Source organism: Rana temporaria (assembly GCF_905171775.1).
Source record: "Rana temporaria chromosome 4 unlocalized genomic scaffold, aRanTem1.1 chr4a, whole genome shotgun sequence".
Classification (NCBI taxonomy): Eukaryota; Metazoa; Chordata; class Amphibia; order Anura; family Ranidae; genus Rana; species Rana temporaria.
In genome coordinates this window covers 2,093,412-2,113,163 of record NW_024404432.1, presented here as the reverse complement: position 1 = coordinate 2,113,163, position 19,752 = coordinate 2,093,412, and the positions used below count along the sequence as shown (strand labels likewise).

The 19,752-nt window shown below is 45.1% G+C and overlaps 1 protein-coding gene across 1 annotated transcript in view; it reads left to right on the top strand.

The window, feature by feature from the left end:
• Positions 1 to 13,834: 13,834 nt before the first annotated feature.
• LOC120921734 (NACHT, LRR and PYD domains-containing protein 3-like) overlaps positions 13,835 to 19,752 on the top strand; it is a 49,396-nt gene continuing 43,478 nt past the window's right edge. The window contains exon 1 of the mRNA XM_040334268.1: positions 13,835 to 13,970. Within this exon, the coding sequence (XP_040190202.1) occupies positions 13,835 to 13,970 (136 nt within the window). The remainder of the gene's footprint in view (positions 13,971 to 19,752) is intronic.

Below are 19,752 nucleotides of genomic sequence, written 5' to 3'. Positions count from 1 at the left end.
GCGTACTCCCCTTGCACCCGATCCTCTACCACTAGTAGGGGCACGAGAGGTACCCCGTGCTGGCAGCGATCCAGCACTGGGAGTAACTCCCCTACCCCTACTGCCACGGCCACGGATGCCGCTCATAATTGCTGATATGTGTGTGGGGGGGTTAAACTTTATTGGGGGGGAAAATGTGAACAAAATGTGTTTTTGTGTTTTTTTTACAAGACAGGCACGCAGACAAAGACGTACACAGACAGCTACTAAACTATAAGAAAAGTAGTACACCAGACAAGGACTACAAAATTAAAGAAAAAAAAAAAAAGCACTAAACAAACACTAACTTTTTTTTTTTTTTTTTTTTTTAAACACAAAACACAGACACTAAACACACACTAAGCTAAGCTAGATGAAATAAATGTACACTAACAGTGTGTACACTTACTACACAAAATTTAACTAAACTGAACACAAAACTTAGCTTTTATAAAAGCTCTTTAGGGAAAACTAAACAAAATTTGAACTGAGATGCCTATCAAATATCACTGAACAGCGAACCTGCAAGATCTGACAGTAACACAAGATGAACAAAACTTAGCTTTTAGAAAAGCTCTTTTATAAAGCTCAGATCAATATGTGTTCTGAAATCTCTTGCAAATATAACTGAACAGGGAGGATTGCAGGATCAAACAGTAACACAAATGAAAAAAACAGCACAAAACAGCACAAAACGTAGCTTTGAAAAAAGCTCTTGGGTCTATTGCTTTGAAAAAAGCAGTTGATATACTGGAAAAGATCCACTGGAATCACTAAATAGCAATGCTGGTGATGATCTAAATCAATCAAGAACAAAGACACAGGAAACCAGGAACACAGAAACAGCCTCCACACTCTATAGCCAGCTTCTGAATCTGCAATGAAATGGTGCTGGGAGTGAGCTTATATAATGTCCATGCAGGCAGGTTCCTATTGGTTGCTAACCTGTGACGAGTGTGGAAGGAGAACTCTGATTGGCTCTGATGCAAAAGGGCGGAGCAAATAATCGCGCAATATTCCTATTGCCGAATATTCGCATTGCGAATATTCGGCAATATAAAATGATCGCTTCAGCTACTCGGCCCAATGGCTCTAATCATACCAGCAATGCTTTCAGACGTCTATGGAGATCACTAGGATGTGATCTGTTTTAAAAATGAAACTGTAAAAATCGCTCTGATGCGGAAGATCGGGGCGAGGAAAATAATCGCGCGATATTGCGTTTGCCGAATAATCGCATTGCGATCTTTCTGGAAAATTCAATGAACGCTTCAGCTACTCGGCCCAGGGTCTCTAATGATACCAGCAATGCTTTTAGACGTCGATGGAGATATCTAGGATGTGATCTGATTCAAAAAAAAAATTGTAAAAAATCGAATATTCGGAATTGCGAATATTCACCGCGAATTTCGAAATATAGCGCGATTTCTCGAATATGCTATATTCGAGTCGAATATTCGCAATGCGAATATTCGTGAGCAACACTATTGAGGAGGAGATCGGCAATGAGGAGGTGGTGGTCCATGAAGAGGTGGTCCACAGCGAGCAGGAGGTCTTCTTATTTTTAGATGACTCGCATGTGGTGGCAGGACCATCCCAAAGCCACCGCATATCCAGCCCCTCAGGGTCTTCCAACACCTTATCCAGTCCCTCCCGTCCCATCCTCCTCATCACCAGCCCCTCAAGGTCCTCCCCCTATTCAAGGGCCCCAGCCACTCCTGTCCCCAGGAAGGTGACCCACAAAACAAGGGGTGTGGCAGGAATGCTTCACGAAAAGCTGGCCAGGCAGCAGGACCAGCAAAGCCGCCATATGGGGGACATTGTGGAGGAATTGAGGCGCCTGAACAACAGCCTGTCCTCCTCTGGAGCAGTGCCGGATGCTATCCAGGATGTGGCTGGAAACTCTGCAGCCACAATCACCAGCCTGGGTGAGCTGCAGAACACCACGGCAGAACTAGTGGGGGAGGTCAGGTGCCTGCGGATGGCTGTTCAGGCCCAGACTGCTTCCCAGGAGGCCCTGCTCACCCGCATAGCGGTGGCTCTAGAGGGCAGACAGGCAGCCAGGGAGGCACCTGGGGATGCTCCTCTACATGGGGATGTTCCTCTACCCCCAAATGAGGCTCCCCCCAGGCAAGTGAGGGCCAGGAACCTGGGCACCAGGCGCAGCCCGCGCCGGGGCCAGTGATTTTTTAATTTAATATTATATTTGCTCTGATTAAGAGTTTTATTATTATTTGTGCTCTGATTAAGAGTTGTATTATTATTTGTGCTCTGATTAAGAGTTTTATTATTATTTGTGCTCTGATTAAGAGTTTTATTATTATTTGTGCTCTGGTTAAGAGTTTTTTTTTTTTGGGTGCTGCACAAAGTAGTGCATAGTACAGTGTGAATGGTGTGTGAATGTGGGGGGGGGGGGGGGGACACTCCTGCCAGTAAGGGGTGTCACCCTCGGTTGCTGGGGATAAGTTCTCCCCAGGTCCGTGTGAAAGGTGTATGAATGGACAGCAACATCATTGGAGCCTTGATGCGGCGTTGCTGCTCCTTAGTACCGTGCGGTATACTTCGGTCTAATCCAATGGGATGTGCATGTGGGGTGTGTGTGCTAGGGACCACAGTGGTGTGCATGCGTGCATTTTCATTGTGCCATGTTTAATGTGTATTTTTAACGTTCAAAGATTCGGTCCACGAGACATCTCCTGATTGCTGATCCCTCAGAAGACGTGGTACCCTCGGTTAGGGGGGGAATGTCTGGTTGGGGGGTCAGGTCATCACGTAGGTCAATCTCCAGGCCCTTTCTCACTGCAAAGTTGTGCAGCACACAACATGCAGCGATGATCTGGCACACGAAGTTCGGGGAATACAACAGGGTACCCCCAGTCTTATCCAGGCATCTGAAACGGGACTTCAGGATGCACGGGTGCGTATGTGTTCAGCATTGTAATTTTCCTCTCCTGGGGTTTGGGGGTTCCGGAATGGGGTCATCATATGGGGTCCCAGTGCATATGCAGAGTCACCTAGAAGGGACAAGACAGGAGGATGTTAGTCATGCATGTGCCCCTCGTGATGTCTGCATCATGGGGGGGGACAGTCATACCTGACACCCATGTCACTCACCAACCAGTCAGCTGTCCCCATACACGTTCTCTTCAAATTGTCTTGGGATGTCGCTTTGACGGTATATAAAGCTGTCATGGCTGGATCCTGGGTGTTTGGCACGGACATGCCATATGAGGCCATGGGCATCCACTATCACCTGTACATTGATGGAATGCCAATGCTTCCTATTCCGATAAATGTGCTCTGTCTCATGGGGGGGCTGTATTGCCACATGGGTGCAATCAATGGCCCCGATGGTGTGCGGGAATCCAGCAATTTGGCAGAACTCACACATTGCCTTCAGCCGCTGGACCTCCTGGGTGGGTCTGATGATGTGGTGGGACATGCGTCTCAGGATTGCGGGGACAACCTGGTGCACACATCTGCTCATGCTGGTTTGTGATATCCCAATCACGTCTCCACTTGTTCTTTGAAAAGACCCAGTGGCAAGGAAATGCAATGTTGCCAGGACCTTCACCAGTGGCTGCACTGCATGTGAGCGTTGTGTTGGGCTGGTGATGTCATCCTGCAGGGCTCTGGTAATTTCCAGGATGGCATCAGGGCTGAATCTGAAATGGCGATACACCTCCAAATCACCCATGCCAAAGAGGCTAATGCGCGGTGGGTATACCCTCTCACGTGCCCTCCTACATGCCCTCCTCCTTCTACGCGCCTCTGCCTCTTCCTCTGCCTCTGCACACACTAGTAGTGCTAAGACCTCGCCTGCCCCTGGCATGTTGGCATACGAATGTGTTGTCCTATAAGTGTGGTTGCTCAGCTCGTCCGGGATGGTGCTGCTGTATTTGCTTTCAAGCTGACTTACTCAGGTCTGGAGCAAAGTTAACCGAGCTTTATGAGGAGTAACTTTCAGCCGGCCATTCGTCTTACGCGCACAGCGCGTAGCCTACGCCGATCGCGCATAGGTTTGGGAATCCGCTTAAGTACATCATTTGCATATTTGAATACTAATTCTATGGCCGCGTAGGATGCCATCAGCGGAAATATGCGCCTACGCTGCGTAAACTTAAATGAGTTAGGACGGACGGGAGAAGCCTTGTTTCTGGCGGATCTGGTTCTGTGACTGCGTCGCATAGATGGGACGGCGCATCTTTACACTTACGCAGCGCATCTCCATATACGCCGCCTGAACTTCTTTGAGAATATGGCCCACAATCTATAGACACACCCATACAAAGTCCAGGAAGACAAAGTTCACTGACTCACATAATGGAATTCACCCTCCCCCACCCTTCTACAGCAATATACACACAGCAATGTACAGCACTACAGTATATGTCAGAGCTATATAAATGTATAATAATAATGTGTGACTGTGGGGGAGGGGACATTAGAGTGTAAGCTTCTCTGTACAGAGACTGATGTCATTGGCTCAGTGGTATATGTCTGAGAGCCATAAAAATGCTGCAAATAATGGTAAACATCTGTAGTGTGGAATTTCCTGTTTTCTGTCTTCCTCGTCATAGAAATATCTTTGTAGAAATGATTAGTGGTAGTGAAGGGGTGTGGCTCGGAGATTTTTCTCTTGTGGTTTGTAGAGAATATGAGGAAATCGTTATCCGAGATACATGGTAGGCGGTGGAGGAATTTTTGAGATAAACACTCGGCTGTTATTTGGAATTTCCATAAAAGGAAATGACGTTGATTTTGGTTCCCGTAGTATAAACACGCAGTCATTATACATCCTTATATCATGGAGAGGAGGGTCTAATCACCACCTATTAGTGTCTCCAGCTCTCCTGTAGAAGAAGAGGATTAGGAGTTGGGTGAGTATTTGATATTATTGGGTTATTTGATCGTTGTGTGCTTTTTATGTAGATCTGCACGGTCCAGTCCTGTAATAGAAATTGTACAATCTCTATATAACTGTATTCAGGGTTTTTTTTTTTTCAGTGTCAACGTGGGGGAACACAGTTTACAAAAAAACACTGGTCAGGCACATAGTTCACCCTTTGATTGCCCTAAATGTATTACCCCTTCCCAGCCAGTGTCATTAGTACAGTGACAGTGCACGTTTTATTTAGTTGGTTCCCACAAATTATCAGTTCTTGTCAGATTTCCCGCCATTCTATCGCAGTCCCACTATAAGTCACTGATTGTCGAAAATTACAGGGTATATCCCCTAGTTTGTGGACACTATAACTTTTGCGCAAACCAATCAATATACGTTCATTGGGATTTTTTTTAACCAAAACTATGTAGCAGAATATATATTGGCCTAAATATATGAAACAATTTGATTTTCTAAACTGAGTGAGCTGATATATATCTCTTAAGTGATACGTTTTTATCAAGTTTTTACTATGTAAGCATGTCTGGTATGCGGGGGTTTTATTATTAAAGTGGAGGTTCACCCGGAAATGTTAATTTTTACCCTTAGATTGAGGCTCGTTTTGTGAAGAGGAATTGGCTATTTTTTTTAAAATTGAAGCCGTACTTACCGTTTTAGAGAGCAATCTTCTCCGCCGCTTCCGGGTATGGGCTGCGGGACTGGGCGTTCCTATTTGATTGACAGTCTTCCGACAGGCTTCCGACGGTCGCATCTATCGCGTCACGATTTTCCGAAAGTAGCCGAACGTTGGTGCGCAGGCGCAGTATAGAGCCGCACCGACGTTCGGCTTCTTTTGGCTACTCGTGACGCGATGTGTGCGACCGTCGGAAGCCTGTCAATCAAATAGGAACGCCCAGTCCCGCAGCCCATACCCGGAAGCGGCGGAGAAGATCGCTCTCTAAAACGGTAAGTACTGCTTCGTTTTTAAAAAAACTACCCGATTCCCCTTCACAAAATGAGCCTCAATCTAATGTTAAAGCGGGAGTTCACCCGAAATTTTTTTTTTAACCACTTGACCACTGGGCACGTAAACCCACTTAATAACCAGACCAATTTTCAGCTTTCGGTGCTCTCACAATTTGAACAACAATTACTCAGTCATACAACATTGTACCCAAATGAAATTTTCGTCCTTTTTTTCACACAAATAGAGCTTTCTTTTGGTGGTATTTAATCACCGTTGGGTTTTTTATTTTTTGCGCTATAAGAGAAAAAAGACAAAAAAATATGTATTTGTTTCTGTTATAAAATTTAGCAAATTTAGTATTTTTTTACTAAGTTACGCTGAGTAAATAGATACCCAACATGTTACCCTTCAAAATTGCACACGTTCGTGGAATGGTGCCAAACTTCGCTACTTAAAAATCCCCATAGACGATGTTGCAGGGTATTGTGGGGTATTGCGGAGTATTGTGGGGTATTGCGGAGTATTGTGGGGTATTGCGGAGTATTGTGGGGTATTGCGGAGTATTGCGGGGTATTGCGGAGTATTGCGGGGTATTGTGGGGTATTGTGGGGTATTGTGGGGTATTGTGGAGTATTGTGGGGTATTGTGGGGTATTGCGGAGTATTGTGGGGTATTGTGGGGTATTGCGGAGTATTGTGGGGTATTGTGGGGTATTGTGGGGTATTGCGGGGTAGTTTGGGGTATTGCGGGGTAGTTTGTGGTATTGCAGAGTAGTTTGTGGTATTGCAGAGTAGTTTGTGGTATTGCAGAGTATGGGGGGGTATTGCAGAGTATGGGGGTATTGCAGAGTATGGGGAGTATTGCTGGTACTGCAGAGTATTGCGCAGGGATGGATGGCTGGATCTGTGACTGCATTTGTCACAGATCCAGCCCACAGCAGCTGCTGCTGCCTCCGCTCTCTCCCCTCTCCTCTCACACTGTACAGTTCGGTACAGAGAGGAGAGGGAGGAAGCGGCGTCATCACATGACGCCGGTTTGTTTACTAGTGATCGCTCCGTCATTGGACGGAGCGATCACGTGGTAAACCGCCGCTATCAGTGGCGATTTACCGTGATCCGTGATCAGCCGGGTCCGGAGGACCCGGCGGTCACGGAGATTCCCGTGTGCGCGCCCCAGAGGGCGCGCGGGAGCGCGATTCTGGGAGGACGTACATTGACGCCCTCCCAGAGTTAAGCAACCGCCTTGTAGACGTATTTCGTCTATAGGGCGGTTGTTAAGTGGTTAATAAAAGGTTTTTCGCTATGTGGAGCTTCCCCTTGTTTACTTGCATGTCCGCACTGCTGCACCCATCCATCCACTGACTGGAACCACTGTATACTCTGAGGAGAGCTGACGGTTCTTTCCAGAGAGGATTTTCCAGGCAATACGTTTATGGTGTCCGGTGAGTAGATTACCAATAGGGGTCATAGGAGCTGTTACAGTGACGGAATCTTAAAGCGGGAGTTCACCCATTTATAAAATGTTTCCCCTTTTCCCCTTAGCTTCCTGCTCGTTCGGTCTAGGGGAATCGGCTATTTGTATTAAAATATGAGCCGTACTTACCCGTTTTCGAGATGCATCTTCTTCCGTCGCTTCCGGGTATGGGTCTTCGGGAGCGGGCGTTCCTTCTTGATTGACATTCTTCCGAGAGGCTTCCGACGGTCGCATCCATCGCATCCATCGCGTCACTCGTAGCCGAAAGAAGCCGAACGTCGGTGCGGCTCTATACTGCGCCTGAGCACCGACTTTCGGCTTCTTTCGGAAAATCGTGACGCGATGGATGCGACCGTCAGAAGCCTCTCGGAAGACTGTCAATCAAGAAGGAACGCCCATTCACGCAGCCCATACCCGGAAGCGACGGAGAGGATGCATCTCGTAAACGGGTAAGTACAGATCATATTTTAAAACAAATAGCCGATTCCCCTAGTAAAAACGAGCAGGAATCTAAGGGGGAAAAGTGCCCTCTAAGGGTGAACCCCCGCTTTAAATAAGCCGTTTCATCAGCTGAAACCACCTGCTGTTTGTATCTGTTGTGTGAGGTTTTCTGGACTCTCACCCACGGGGACTCAGTTGCTGATTATTTGGAATTCTGGTCTTTTTTGGGATTTACTTATACCCATTGTGGTCACCATTTATGGGACTTGAAGACTATTTCATTTCATTTCATTTTACCTGAATTTTTTGCAGAATATGGATACATATCATCATTGGAATCTCAGATTCCTTTAAGTGCTGTTAATGTTTTATTATTAGGTTTAATGAAACATATTTTTTCTAATTGTTTTATTGGATATGTTTTAAAGCAGAAAGTAAAAAAGATCTTTTTTTTTTCAGAATTGTTAGCCTTTTTTTGAACAACAAAAAAAGGCTAACAATTCTGAAAAAATAAATATATATATACACACACATATATTATTAAAATATATATATATTTTACTTTCTGCTATAAAACATATCCAATAAAACAATTAGAAAAAATATGTAAGCGTAAAAAATTTAAACCGCAAAGATCAATTACCACCAAAAGAAAGCTCTATTTGTGGGGGAAATTTTTTTTTTTTGGGGTACAACATCACACAACCGCGCAATTGTCAGTCAACCACTTCAGCTCCGGAAGGTTTTACCCCCCTTCATGACCAGGCCTTTTTTTGCGATACGGCACTGGTCACTTTACCTGAAAATTGCGCGATCAATTGCGCGGTCGTGCGACGTTGTACCCAAACAAAATTGATGTAATTTTTTTCCCACAAGCTTTCTTTTGGTTGTATTTGATCACCTCCGTGGTTTTTATTTTATGCGCTGTAAATAAAAAAAAGACCGACAATTTTGAAAAAAAAATGAATACATTTTACTTTCTGCTATATAACATATACCAAAAAAATAAAAAAAAATAAAAATGTATTCATCAGTTTAGGCCGATATATATCCTTCCACATATTTTTCAGATTTTTTTTCGCAATAAGCGTATATTTATTGGTTTGCGCAAAAGTTATTGTGTCTACAAACTATTGGAAAAGTTTAAGCACTTTTTTCCATTGTTTTACTAGTAATGGTGACGATCACATTGCGGTGGACAAATCTGACCCCAAATGATATTTATTGGGGACCAGTGACATTATTACTTTAAAGCGGGGGTTCACCCTAAAAAAAAATTCTAACATTACATCCAGGATACTAACGACATTTGCAGTATGCAGGTTTTTTTTTTTTTTTTTCACCGTACATACCGTTATATTGTGATTTTCTCCCCGACTTCTGGGTTCTGATTCCCGCGGGACTGGGCGTTCCTATCCCTGGGTTAGATAATTGACGTCTGGTGAAACAGTTCCCATGTCGCACAAGGTGCGTCACCAGATTTCAGTAAATAGCCGAACTGCGAGTCGGCGCTATACAGCGCCTGCGCAGTCAGCTCTACACCGCGGGCGCAGGCGCTGTATAGCGCTGACTCGCAGTCGGCTATTTACTGAAATCTGGTGACGCACCTTGTGCGACATGGGAACTGTTTCACCAGACGTCAATCATCTAACCCAGGGATAGGAACGCCCAGTCCCACGGGAATCAGAACCTGGGAGAAAATCACAATATAACGGTATGTACAGCGATAAAAAAAAAAATACCTGCATACTGTAAATGTCGTTAGTATGCTGGATGTAATGTTAGAAAATTGTTTTTAGGGTGAACCCCCGCTTTAATCAGTGCTATACAAATGCCCTGATTACTGTATAAATGTCACTGGCAGGGAAGGGGGTAACACTAGGGGGCGATCAAGGGGTTAAATGTGTTCTCTCATGTGTTCGAACTGTAGAGGGGATGGGCTACCAATGACATGACAGAGATCACTGTTCCCGATCACTGGGAGCAGAAGATCTCTGTCATCTCATTAGGCAGAATGGGGAATCGCCTTGTTTACATAGGCAGTTCCCCCGTTCTGCCTCTGTAGTGGTCACCTTCCTGAACCTTAAAGATGAGTCCCTCCCATGTAGACAGAGAGTGGTCACCTTCCTGAACCTGAAATATGAGTCCCTCCCATGTAGACAGAGAGTGGTCACCTTCCTGAACCTCAAAGATGAGTCCCTCCCATGTAAACATAGAGTGATCACCTTCCTGAACCTCAAAGATGAGTCCCTCCCATGTAGACAGAGAGTGGTCACCTTCCTGAACCTCAAAGATGAGTCCCTCCCATGTAGACAGAGAGTGGTCACCTTCCTGAACCTCAAAGATGAGTCCCTCCCATGTAGACAGAGAGTGGTCACCTTCCTGAACCTCAAATATGAGTCCCTCCCATGTAGACAGAGAGTGGTCACCTTCCTGAACCTCAAAGATGAGTCCCTCCCATGTAGACAGAGAGTGGTCACCTTCCTGAACCTCAAAGATGAGTCCCTCCCATGTAGACAGAGAGTGGTCACCTTCCTGAACCTCAAAGAAGAGTCCCTCCCATGTAGACGGAGAGTGGTCACCTTCCTGAACCTCAAAGATGAGTCCCTCCCATGTAGACAGAGAGTGGTCACCTTCCTGAACCTCAAAGATGAGTTCATGTAGACGGAGAGTGGTCACCTTCCTGAACCTCAATGATGAGTTCATGTAGACGGAGAGTGGTCACCTTCCTGAACCTCAAAGATGAGTTCATGTAGACGGAGAGTGGTCACCTTCCTGAACATCAAAGATGAGTCTCTCCCATGTAGACAGAGAGTGGTCACCTTCCTGAACCTCAAAGATGAGTCCCTCCCATGTAGACAGAGAGTGGTCATCTTCCTGAACCTCAAAGATGAGTCCCTCCCATGTAGACAGAGAGTGGTCACCTTCCTGAACCTTAAAGATGAGTCCCTCCCATGTAGACAGAGAGTGGTCATCTTCCTGAACCTCAAATATGAGTCCCTCCCATGTAGACAGAGAGTGGTCACCTTCCTGAACCTCAAAGATGAGTCCCTCCCATGAAGTCAGAGAGTGGTCACCTTCCTGAACCTCAAAGATGAGTCCCTCCCATGTAAACATAGAGTGATCACCTTCCTGAACCTCAAAGAAGAGTCCCTCCCATGTAGAGAGAGAGTGGTCACCTTCCTGAACCTCAAAGATGAGTCCCTCCCATGTAGACAGAGAGTGGTCACCTTCCTGAACCTCAAAGATGAGTCCCTCCCATGTAGACAGAGAGTGGTCACCTTCCTGAACCTCAAAGATGAGTCCCTCCCATGTAGACAGAGAGTGGTCACCTTCCTGAACCTCAAAGATGAGTCCCTCCCATGTAGATAGAGAGTGATCACCTTCCTGAACCTCAAAGAAGAGTCCCTCCCATGTAGACAGAGAGTGGTCACCTTCCTGAACCTCAAAGAAGAGTCCCTCCCATGTAGACAGAGAGTGGTCACCTTCCTGAACCTCAAAGAAGAGTCCCTCCCATGTAGACAGAGAGTGGTCACCTTCCTGAACCTCAAAGATGAGTCCCTCCCATGTAGACAGAGAGCGGTCACCTTCCTGAACCTCAAAGATGAGTCCCTCCCATGTAGACAGAGAGTGGTCACCTTCCTGAACCTCAAAGAAGAGTCCCTCCCATGTAGACAGAGAGTGGTCACCTTCCTGAACCTCAAATATGAGTCCCTCCCATGTAGACAGAGAGTGGTCACCTTCCTGAACCTCAAAGATGAGTCCCTCCCATGTAGACAGAGAGTGGTCACCTTCCTGAACCTCAAATATGAGTCCCTCCCATGTAGACAGAGAGTGGTCACCTTCCTGAACCTCAAAGATGAGTCCCTCCCATGTAGACAGAGAGTGGTCACCTTCCTGAACCTCAAAGATGAGTCCCTCCCATGTAGACAGAGAGTGGTCACCTTCCTGAACCTCAAAGATGAGTCCCTCCCATGTAGACAGAGAGTGGTCACCTTCCTGAACCTCAAAGATGAGTCCCTCCCATGTAGACAGAGAGTGATCACCTTCCTGAACCTCAAATATGAGTCCCTCCCATGTAGACAGAGAGTGGTCACCTTCCTGAACCTCAAAGAAGAGTCCCTCCCATGTAGACAGAGAGTGGTCACCTTCCTGAACCTCAAAGAAGAGTCCCTCCCATGTAGACAGAGAGTGGTCACCTTCCTGAACCTCAAAGAAGAGTCCCTCCCATGTAGACAGAGAGTGGTCACCTTCCTGAACCTCAAAGATGAGTCCCTCCCATGTAGACAGAGAGTGGTCACCTTCCTGAACCTCAAATATGAGTCCCTCCCATGTAGACAGAGAGTGGTCACCTTCCTGAACCTCAAAGATGAGTCCTAGTCATTCCGTCTACAAGAACCAGCAGGGGGCCGTGAGAAGACCCCCCAAATGTCTGCCAACTGGTGATTTATGCCCAGATCAGAGGAATCTCTTTTATGTCTTATAAAAGGTAAAATATTGGTTGTAGAGAGAGGAAGTTAATTCCTTCTGATTGTATACATTGTGGACTATGTGTACATATAACATTGGAGTTGTAGTGTAAATAGAATCCCAGAGAAACCCCAAAACTGTTATATGGCACTTGAATGCATGCGCTCATCGGAAGAATTTACCCCCTTAATGACCAGAGCATTTTTTGCGATTCGGCACTGCGTTGCTTTAACTGATAATTGCGCGGTCGTGCGACGTGGCTCCCAAACAAAATTGACGTCCTTTTTTTCCCGCAAATAGAGCTTTCTTTTGGTGGTATTTGATCACCTCTGCAGCTTTTATTTTTTGCGCTATAAATGGAAAAAGAGCAACAATTTTGAAAAAACAATATTGTTTTCTGTTGCTATAATAAATATCCCTCAAAAAATATATATATAAAAAAAATGTCCTCAGTTTAGGCAGGCTGGGGTACATAGCTCCCAACTGACCCTGATTTAGAAGGACTGTCCCTGATTTGAAGCAAAGTCCCTCTGTCCCTCCTCATTTGTCCCTCTTTTTGGTCTGGTCTGTATAGTTGTATATAAAATTCACTTTTTATCTATCAAAAGGTGTTTTCTAGCGCAAAACCTTTCATCTGATTTCTAAATTACTGTATTTGTAAATTCCAGAAGCCAATATAAAGGTATAATAGTGGTAAAAGAAGCAATTGTGGGTTTAACCAATCTTGTTTTTTTGTACAATTCTTCTTTAACCACTTCAGCCCCGGACCAAAATGCAGGTAAATGACCAGGCCAGGTTTTGCGATTCGGCACTGCGTCGCTTTAACTGACAATTGCGCTGTCGTGCGACGTGGCTCCCAAACAAAATTGACGTCCATTTTCTCCCACAAATAGAGCTTTCTTTTGGTGGTATTTGATCACCTCTGCGGTTTTTATTTTTTGCGCTATAAACAAAAATAGAGCGACAATTTTGAAAAAAATGCAATATTTTATACTTTTTGCTGTAATATCCCCCAAAAAATTATAAACCATTATTTTTTTCCTCAGTTTAGGCCGATATGTATTCTTCTACATATTTTTGGTAAAAAAAATCGCAATAAGCGTTTATCGGTTGGTTTGCGCAAAATTTATAGCGTTTACAAAATAGGGGATAGTTTTGTTGCATTTTTTTTTCTACTATTAATGGCGGCGATCAGCGATTTTTTTCGTGACTGCGACATTATGGCGGACACTTCGGACAATTTTGACACATTTTTGGGACCATTGTCATTTTCACAGCAAAAAATGCATTTAAAATGCATTGTTTATTGTGAAAATGACAGTTGCAGTTTGGGAGTTAACCACAGGGGGCGCTGATGGGGTTATGTGTGACCTGAAGTGTGTTTACAACTGTAGGGGGGTGTGGCTGTAGGTGTGACGTCATCGATTGTGTCTCCCCTATAAAAGGGATCACACGATCGATGACGTCGACATTGAGCCGATGGAAGAGGCCGCTTTGGCAGACAAAGTACCCTGAGCCTGTGTGAGAGAGGATGAGGAGGATGAGGACAGCTTGGTCATCCAATCTACCAAGTCTTCTGCATGTTGTTACTCAACACGGCCAGCTGCCAAAAAAAGGCCAAGCGTGCTCCACGTCCACGTGCTGAGGATGCAACGTGTCCACGACCACCACTGTTGGCTGTAGACACAGAGCCTGCTTGCCCTCTTTTAGTGGCCTGTAAGCGTCTGCCTCTTGTTTGTGGCCTTCCAGACACACCGTACAAGTGGATTAACAAAACACTGCCTGAAGTTTACTGAAAAGAGTACACCAGGAATGGCCTACAGTCAGGTATAGGCTTGGCTGGACTACAATGCAATGGATATATATTTTATGAACTGCAGCTCACTGAGTCACCTGCCTGCCTGAAAGTGTCTTTGAACATGTACACCAGGACGGGTCTATAGTCAGGTATAGGCTTGGCTATATATATATATAAAATGCACTGCAGCTAACTGAATCAACTGCCTTCCAGAAGTATTTGAGAAACAGTACACCAGGAACAGTCTGCAGTGAGATCTAGCTGCACATGATACAGTGCGTGTGTATACTCCCCAAAGAAATTACGCCGGCGTATCTCTTGATATGCCGCGTAATTTCAAATTTCCCGCGTCGTATCTTTGTTTTGGTATCCACAAAACAAGATACGACGGCATCTGGGTTAGATCCGACAGGCGTACGTCTTTGTACGCCGTCGGATCTTAGATGCAATTTTTCGGCGTCCGCTAGGTGGCGTTCCCGTCGTAATCCGCGCTGAGTATGAAAACTAGCTATTTCCGACGATCCACGAACGTACGAGCAGCCGTCGCATTTTTTTACGTCGTTTCCGTTCGGCTTTTGCCGGCGTATAGTTAAAGCTGCTATATGGTGGCGTACTCTATGTTAAGTATGGCCGTCGTTCCCGTGTATAATTTTGAACATTTTACGTCGTTTGCGTAAGTCGTCCGTGAATGGGGCTGGACGCCATTTACGTTCACGTCGAAACCAATAACGTCCTTGCGACGTCATTTGGAGCAATGCACCCTGGGAGTTTTTACAGACAGCGCATGCGCAGTTCGTTCAGCGCGGGGACGCACTTCATTTAAATGAAACACGCCCCCTACCCGCTGGATTTGAATTCCGGGCCCTTACGCCGCGATAGATACGCTACGCCACCTTAACTTACGGCGCAAATTAGTTGAGGATTCAAACAAATGCAAAGTAAGTTACAGCGGCGTAGCGTATCTTACATACGCTGTGCCCTGTGCCGATGTATGTGGATCTGCCCCAGTATATATATATATACACACACACACAAAAAACCGGGATGCATATAAATACACTGAAGCTAACTGAATCGCCTGCCTGCTCAAAGTAAATGAAATTAAATGACACTCTCTCTCTCTCTATCTATCTCTCTAAACGCCACCAACACACTACACAAGACCGACGTGCAGGCGACCTTTTATAGTGTGGGACGTGGACTTAACCCCCTGAGACATAATTGGCCAAATGCACCCTGTCTTTGGCCAATTATGTCTCTCTTCGCTGATGGCGCTGTGATTGGCCAAAGCATGCGGGTCATAGTGCATAAAAGTTCCAAAAGTTCTATTTAAAACTGTAGCAGCGCTACTTTTAAACCAGCGTTTAAAATTCTTCTATGGGTGTGATAAACTCATAGGTATATGATAACAGTGCAGATGGATCACACACAAACTAGTCCTTTAAATAAGTGCTCCTTTCACCAAGGGGGGTGTTCACCACGTGGGGTGATGTTTTACTCCCCTGTTGGGGATGCACTCACCACAAGATTGAATAAAAAGGGCCTGGATTATATGTCTGTGTATATCTCCCCGAAAGATGCACTTCTCCACCAGCAGGAATGCAAAGTTCAAACCGCATACATATAATGGAAAAAGACTCATATAGTATAATACAGTTTAAAATCATTTATTGAGCCCAAAATAACATCCCCTTTGTATATTGTGCGTACCAAAAAATAGTAAAAAGTAATCAAGCATAAAACGAAATCAGTACTGTGCCTGTCAGCTTCTCCCTGTGAGCCTGTGAAGATGCAGATGTCTGCCAAAATCTCCTGTTCCTGTTCCTGGGGGCTGTACAGCGTCTCTGGTCATGGAATAAGCGTCACGCCCTACTGTTTTACGATCACTGTCATATGTTTTTAGCAGCAGCTGCAATTTGCACATATTTATCATTCTGTTACCGAACACTTTGAATTCACGTACCTAAGCGCCGAGTAGTGCTATACTGTAGGAAGGGCGCCATTAGCACTAATTTTGAACAGGTCATAGTGCATGCTTGGACAATCATCAGCCAGCAATGCACTGTGATGACGCAGTGCATTATGGGCCGTGACGCACTGCTCGAATTTGGTGCGAACGCCCCATAATGTTCGATCTTCGTCGAACGATCGAACAGCCGATGTTCAAGTCGAACTCATGTGCGACTCGAACAGATAGCCCTATCCCTACTACCAATCCACTTACATTCATTATCACCCACTTTTGGGAGTAAGATACAAGTAGGTACAGATCACAGAGAAAGAATCTCTCTGGGGCTCGCTATGTCTCTCTATCTCTCTGGAGGCTAAAAGAAGATCTCAGAAATAATTTGGACAGGGACTGGGAGATCTTGAAACGCAGAGATGTAGGAGGTTGAAAAAAGTACCTTTGGGACTTTACTTCTTAAAATGACAGAATTCTTAAAGTCCTGGTAAAGTATTAATCTTTTATTCAATTATCAAGCTGTGTACAATGTGACATTTTGTCTGTGCACGTTTAGGGACAGATCCACAGAGCGAGTATGCCGGCGTATCTACTGATACACCGGCGTACTTTCAAATTTCCCGCGTCGTATCTTTAGTTTGAATTCTCAAACCAAGATACAACGGTATCTGGGTTAGATCCGACAGGCGTACGGCTTTGTACGCCTTTGGATCTTAGATGCAATACTTCGGCGTCCAATGGGTGGAGTTTGCATCGTTTTCCGCATTGAGTTTGCAAATTAGCTATTTCTGACGATCCACGAACGTACGCGCGGCCGTCGCATTCTTTTACGTCGTCTCTAGTCGGCTTTTTCCGGCGTATAGTTAAAGCTGGTGTTTTGCGGCGTATAGTTAGACTTGCCATGTTAAGTATGGCCATCGTTCCCGCGTTTAATTTGAATATTATTTTTTTTTTGCGTAAGTCGTCCGTGAATCGGGATGGACGTAATTCACGTCTATGTTAAAAAAAATGACGTCCTAGCGTCGTCATTTAGCGCAATGCACGGTGGGAAATTTAGGGACGGCGCATGCGCAGTTCATTCGGCGCGGGGACACGCTTCATTTAAATGAAACATGCCCCCTAATCGCCGATTTGAATTACGCGCCGTTACGCCGCCAGAGATAGATTATGCCGCCGTAAGTTACGGCGTGAAATCTTTGAGGATTCTAAGTCTGGCAAAGTAAGTTACAGCGGACGGTGCAGATCTCTGTGGATCTGCCCCTTTAAGTTTAAGTTAGACCGCATTTGAATGGTGGACCAATAAGGGATTAATATGGATAAGAATATGTGATCACAAGGGTATGCTATCTGAAAGCTCTCTGGTAGAAAAATATCAAATGCCATCCTCTGAACGCTATAGATATACCCAAATACATCATTATGTAAAAACTTTAGCTTGTAAGGGCGACTTAGTGACAATGACTCCTATGGAACATTTTTGTAGACAATGCAATAAACTCAGGGGTCACATCTCTGCTATATATACAATCTTGATGTATATCTCGACTAAACTGAACTATATGCTCCAATGGGAACAAGATTTTCAGGAAACCCTTGAATTAAAGGAATGGCATGCAATATCAGAGACAGCATCTAGATCGCTCATCAATACCTCTATTATAGAGGCTAACTATAAGGTCTTATTGAGATGGTATATGGTACCGGTACCTTTGTACTCGAAGCCACCTCTGGGTGCTTTAGAGGATGCAGCCAAGTGGGATCCACCTATCACAAATGGTGGACAAGCCCCAATGTCAGGAGATTTTGGATCAGGGTCTACAATTTTATATATACCTTTACCCAGATTAACCTGATGAAATCAGTGAAACACGCACTCCTGTGTGGCAGGGTAGCGGAAGCCTCCAGATTCCAAAGACGGCTTCTTACATTTATATTCATTTCAGCTAAAATAACAATAGCCAGAAACTGGAGGTCCACTGCCCTGCCATTTGATCAACATAAACGCAAAATGTCGTGGCTTATATTAACCACTTGCTTACTGGGCACATATACCCCCCTCCTGCCCAGGTGAAATTTCAGCTTCCGGCACTGCGTCGTTTTAACTGACAATTGCGCGGTCGTGCGACGTGGCTCCCAAACAAAATTGACTTCCTTTTTTCCACACAAGTAGAGCTTTCTTTTGGTGGTATTTGATCGCCTGTGCGGTTTTTATTTTTTGCACTATAAACCAAAAAGTGCGACAATTTTGAAAAAAAATACAATATTTTTTACTTGTTGCTATTATTTTTGGTAAAAAAAAAAAATGCAATAAGCGCAAAAGTTATAGCGCCTACAAAATAGGGGACAGAATTATTATTTTTTATTATTTTTTTTTTACTAGAAATGGCGGCAATCTGCGATTTTTATTGGGACTGCGACGTTATGGCGGACACATCGGACACTTTTGACACATTTTTGGCGCCATTCACATTTATACTGCGATCAGTGCTATAAATATTCACTAATTGCTGTATAAATGTGACTGGCATTGAAGGGGTTAACACTAGGGGGTGAGGAAGGGGTTAAATATGTTCCCTATATAGTGTTCTAACTGTAGGTGGGGGGGGTGACCGATCTGTGTCCCTATGTACAAGAGACACAGATCGGTCTCCTCTCCAGAGACAGGACGCTGTCTCTGTGTGAGCCGGCAATGAGAGATGATCTCATATGTTTACATATGAGATCATCTCTCATTGGCCGCACAGATCGCATCGCAAACAGCCACTCTGATTGGCCGTTTGCGGCGATCTGTAATTGGCTGTGTCCAAGGGACACGGCCAACACAGAAGTTCCCCGCTGCGCACTCTGGAGTGCGCGCGGGGAACGCCCAAAGGGGTGGACGTCAATTGACGTCTAGTTGGATTTTGAGATCCGCGCTGTAGCCGTCATTTGACTATAGCGCGGGTCTCAGGAGGTTAAATAAAAGGTTAACAGCAATAGTAAAGACAAGATGAAGTTGTTTTACAAAATATGGGATCCATGACCCTATGACAAATGACCCCAGGACGCTCACAAACTAGATTTTATTATCAAGAGATGGGTCTCTGGGCACAGAGCCGTAGTTCCCCTGCCCCACCCCCAACTTTCCCTTCTTTGCCCTCTCCTCTGCACTTTTTCTCTACTTTGTTTTACCCCCCCCCCCCTCTTTTAATCATTTTGATTATTGGGTTTCAATTTTTGTTATACTTGTTATGTCGTTTCGTCTTAAAAATAGCGATTGAAAACCGCCTTGAAAGAGCGGCTCCCTTCATTCCAGTGTGAAAGCCCGAGGGCTTTTACACTGCAGTGGTGCGCTGGCAGGATGGTAAAAATGGTTAAAAAAAGTCCTGCTAAATCAATGGGCAGCACATCCGAACCGCCGGCAAAGCGCCACTGCATCGGCGCTTTGCGGGCAGCTTTAACCCTTTTTTGGCCTCTAGTGGGGGTAAAAAGCACCCCGCTAGAGTCCGAAAAGCACCACAAAAACAATGGTGAAGCACTGATAAAATTAGCGGAGCTTTACTGCCAACCACAGCGATGCCCCAGTGTGAAAGTAGCCTTAGGGCTGAGGAAAGCATGAGTTCCCAGGACTTCTTATGCCACGCACACACGACCGTTTTTAATGTCATTAAGAAACAACTGTGACGGTAGTAGAATGATATCCCCGTCAAACCTTCCCTTCTTCCCATAAAGAAAATCACCCAATATTCCACGAGGAG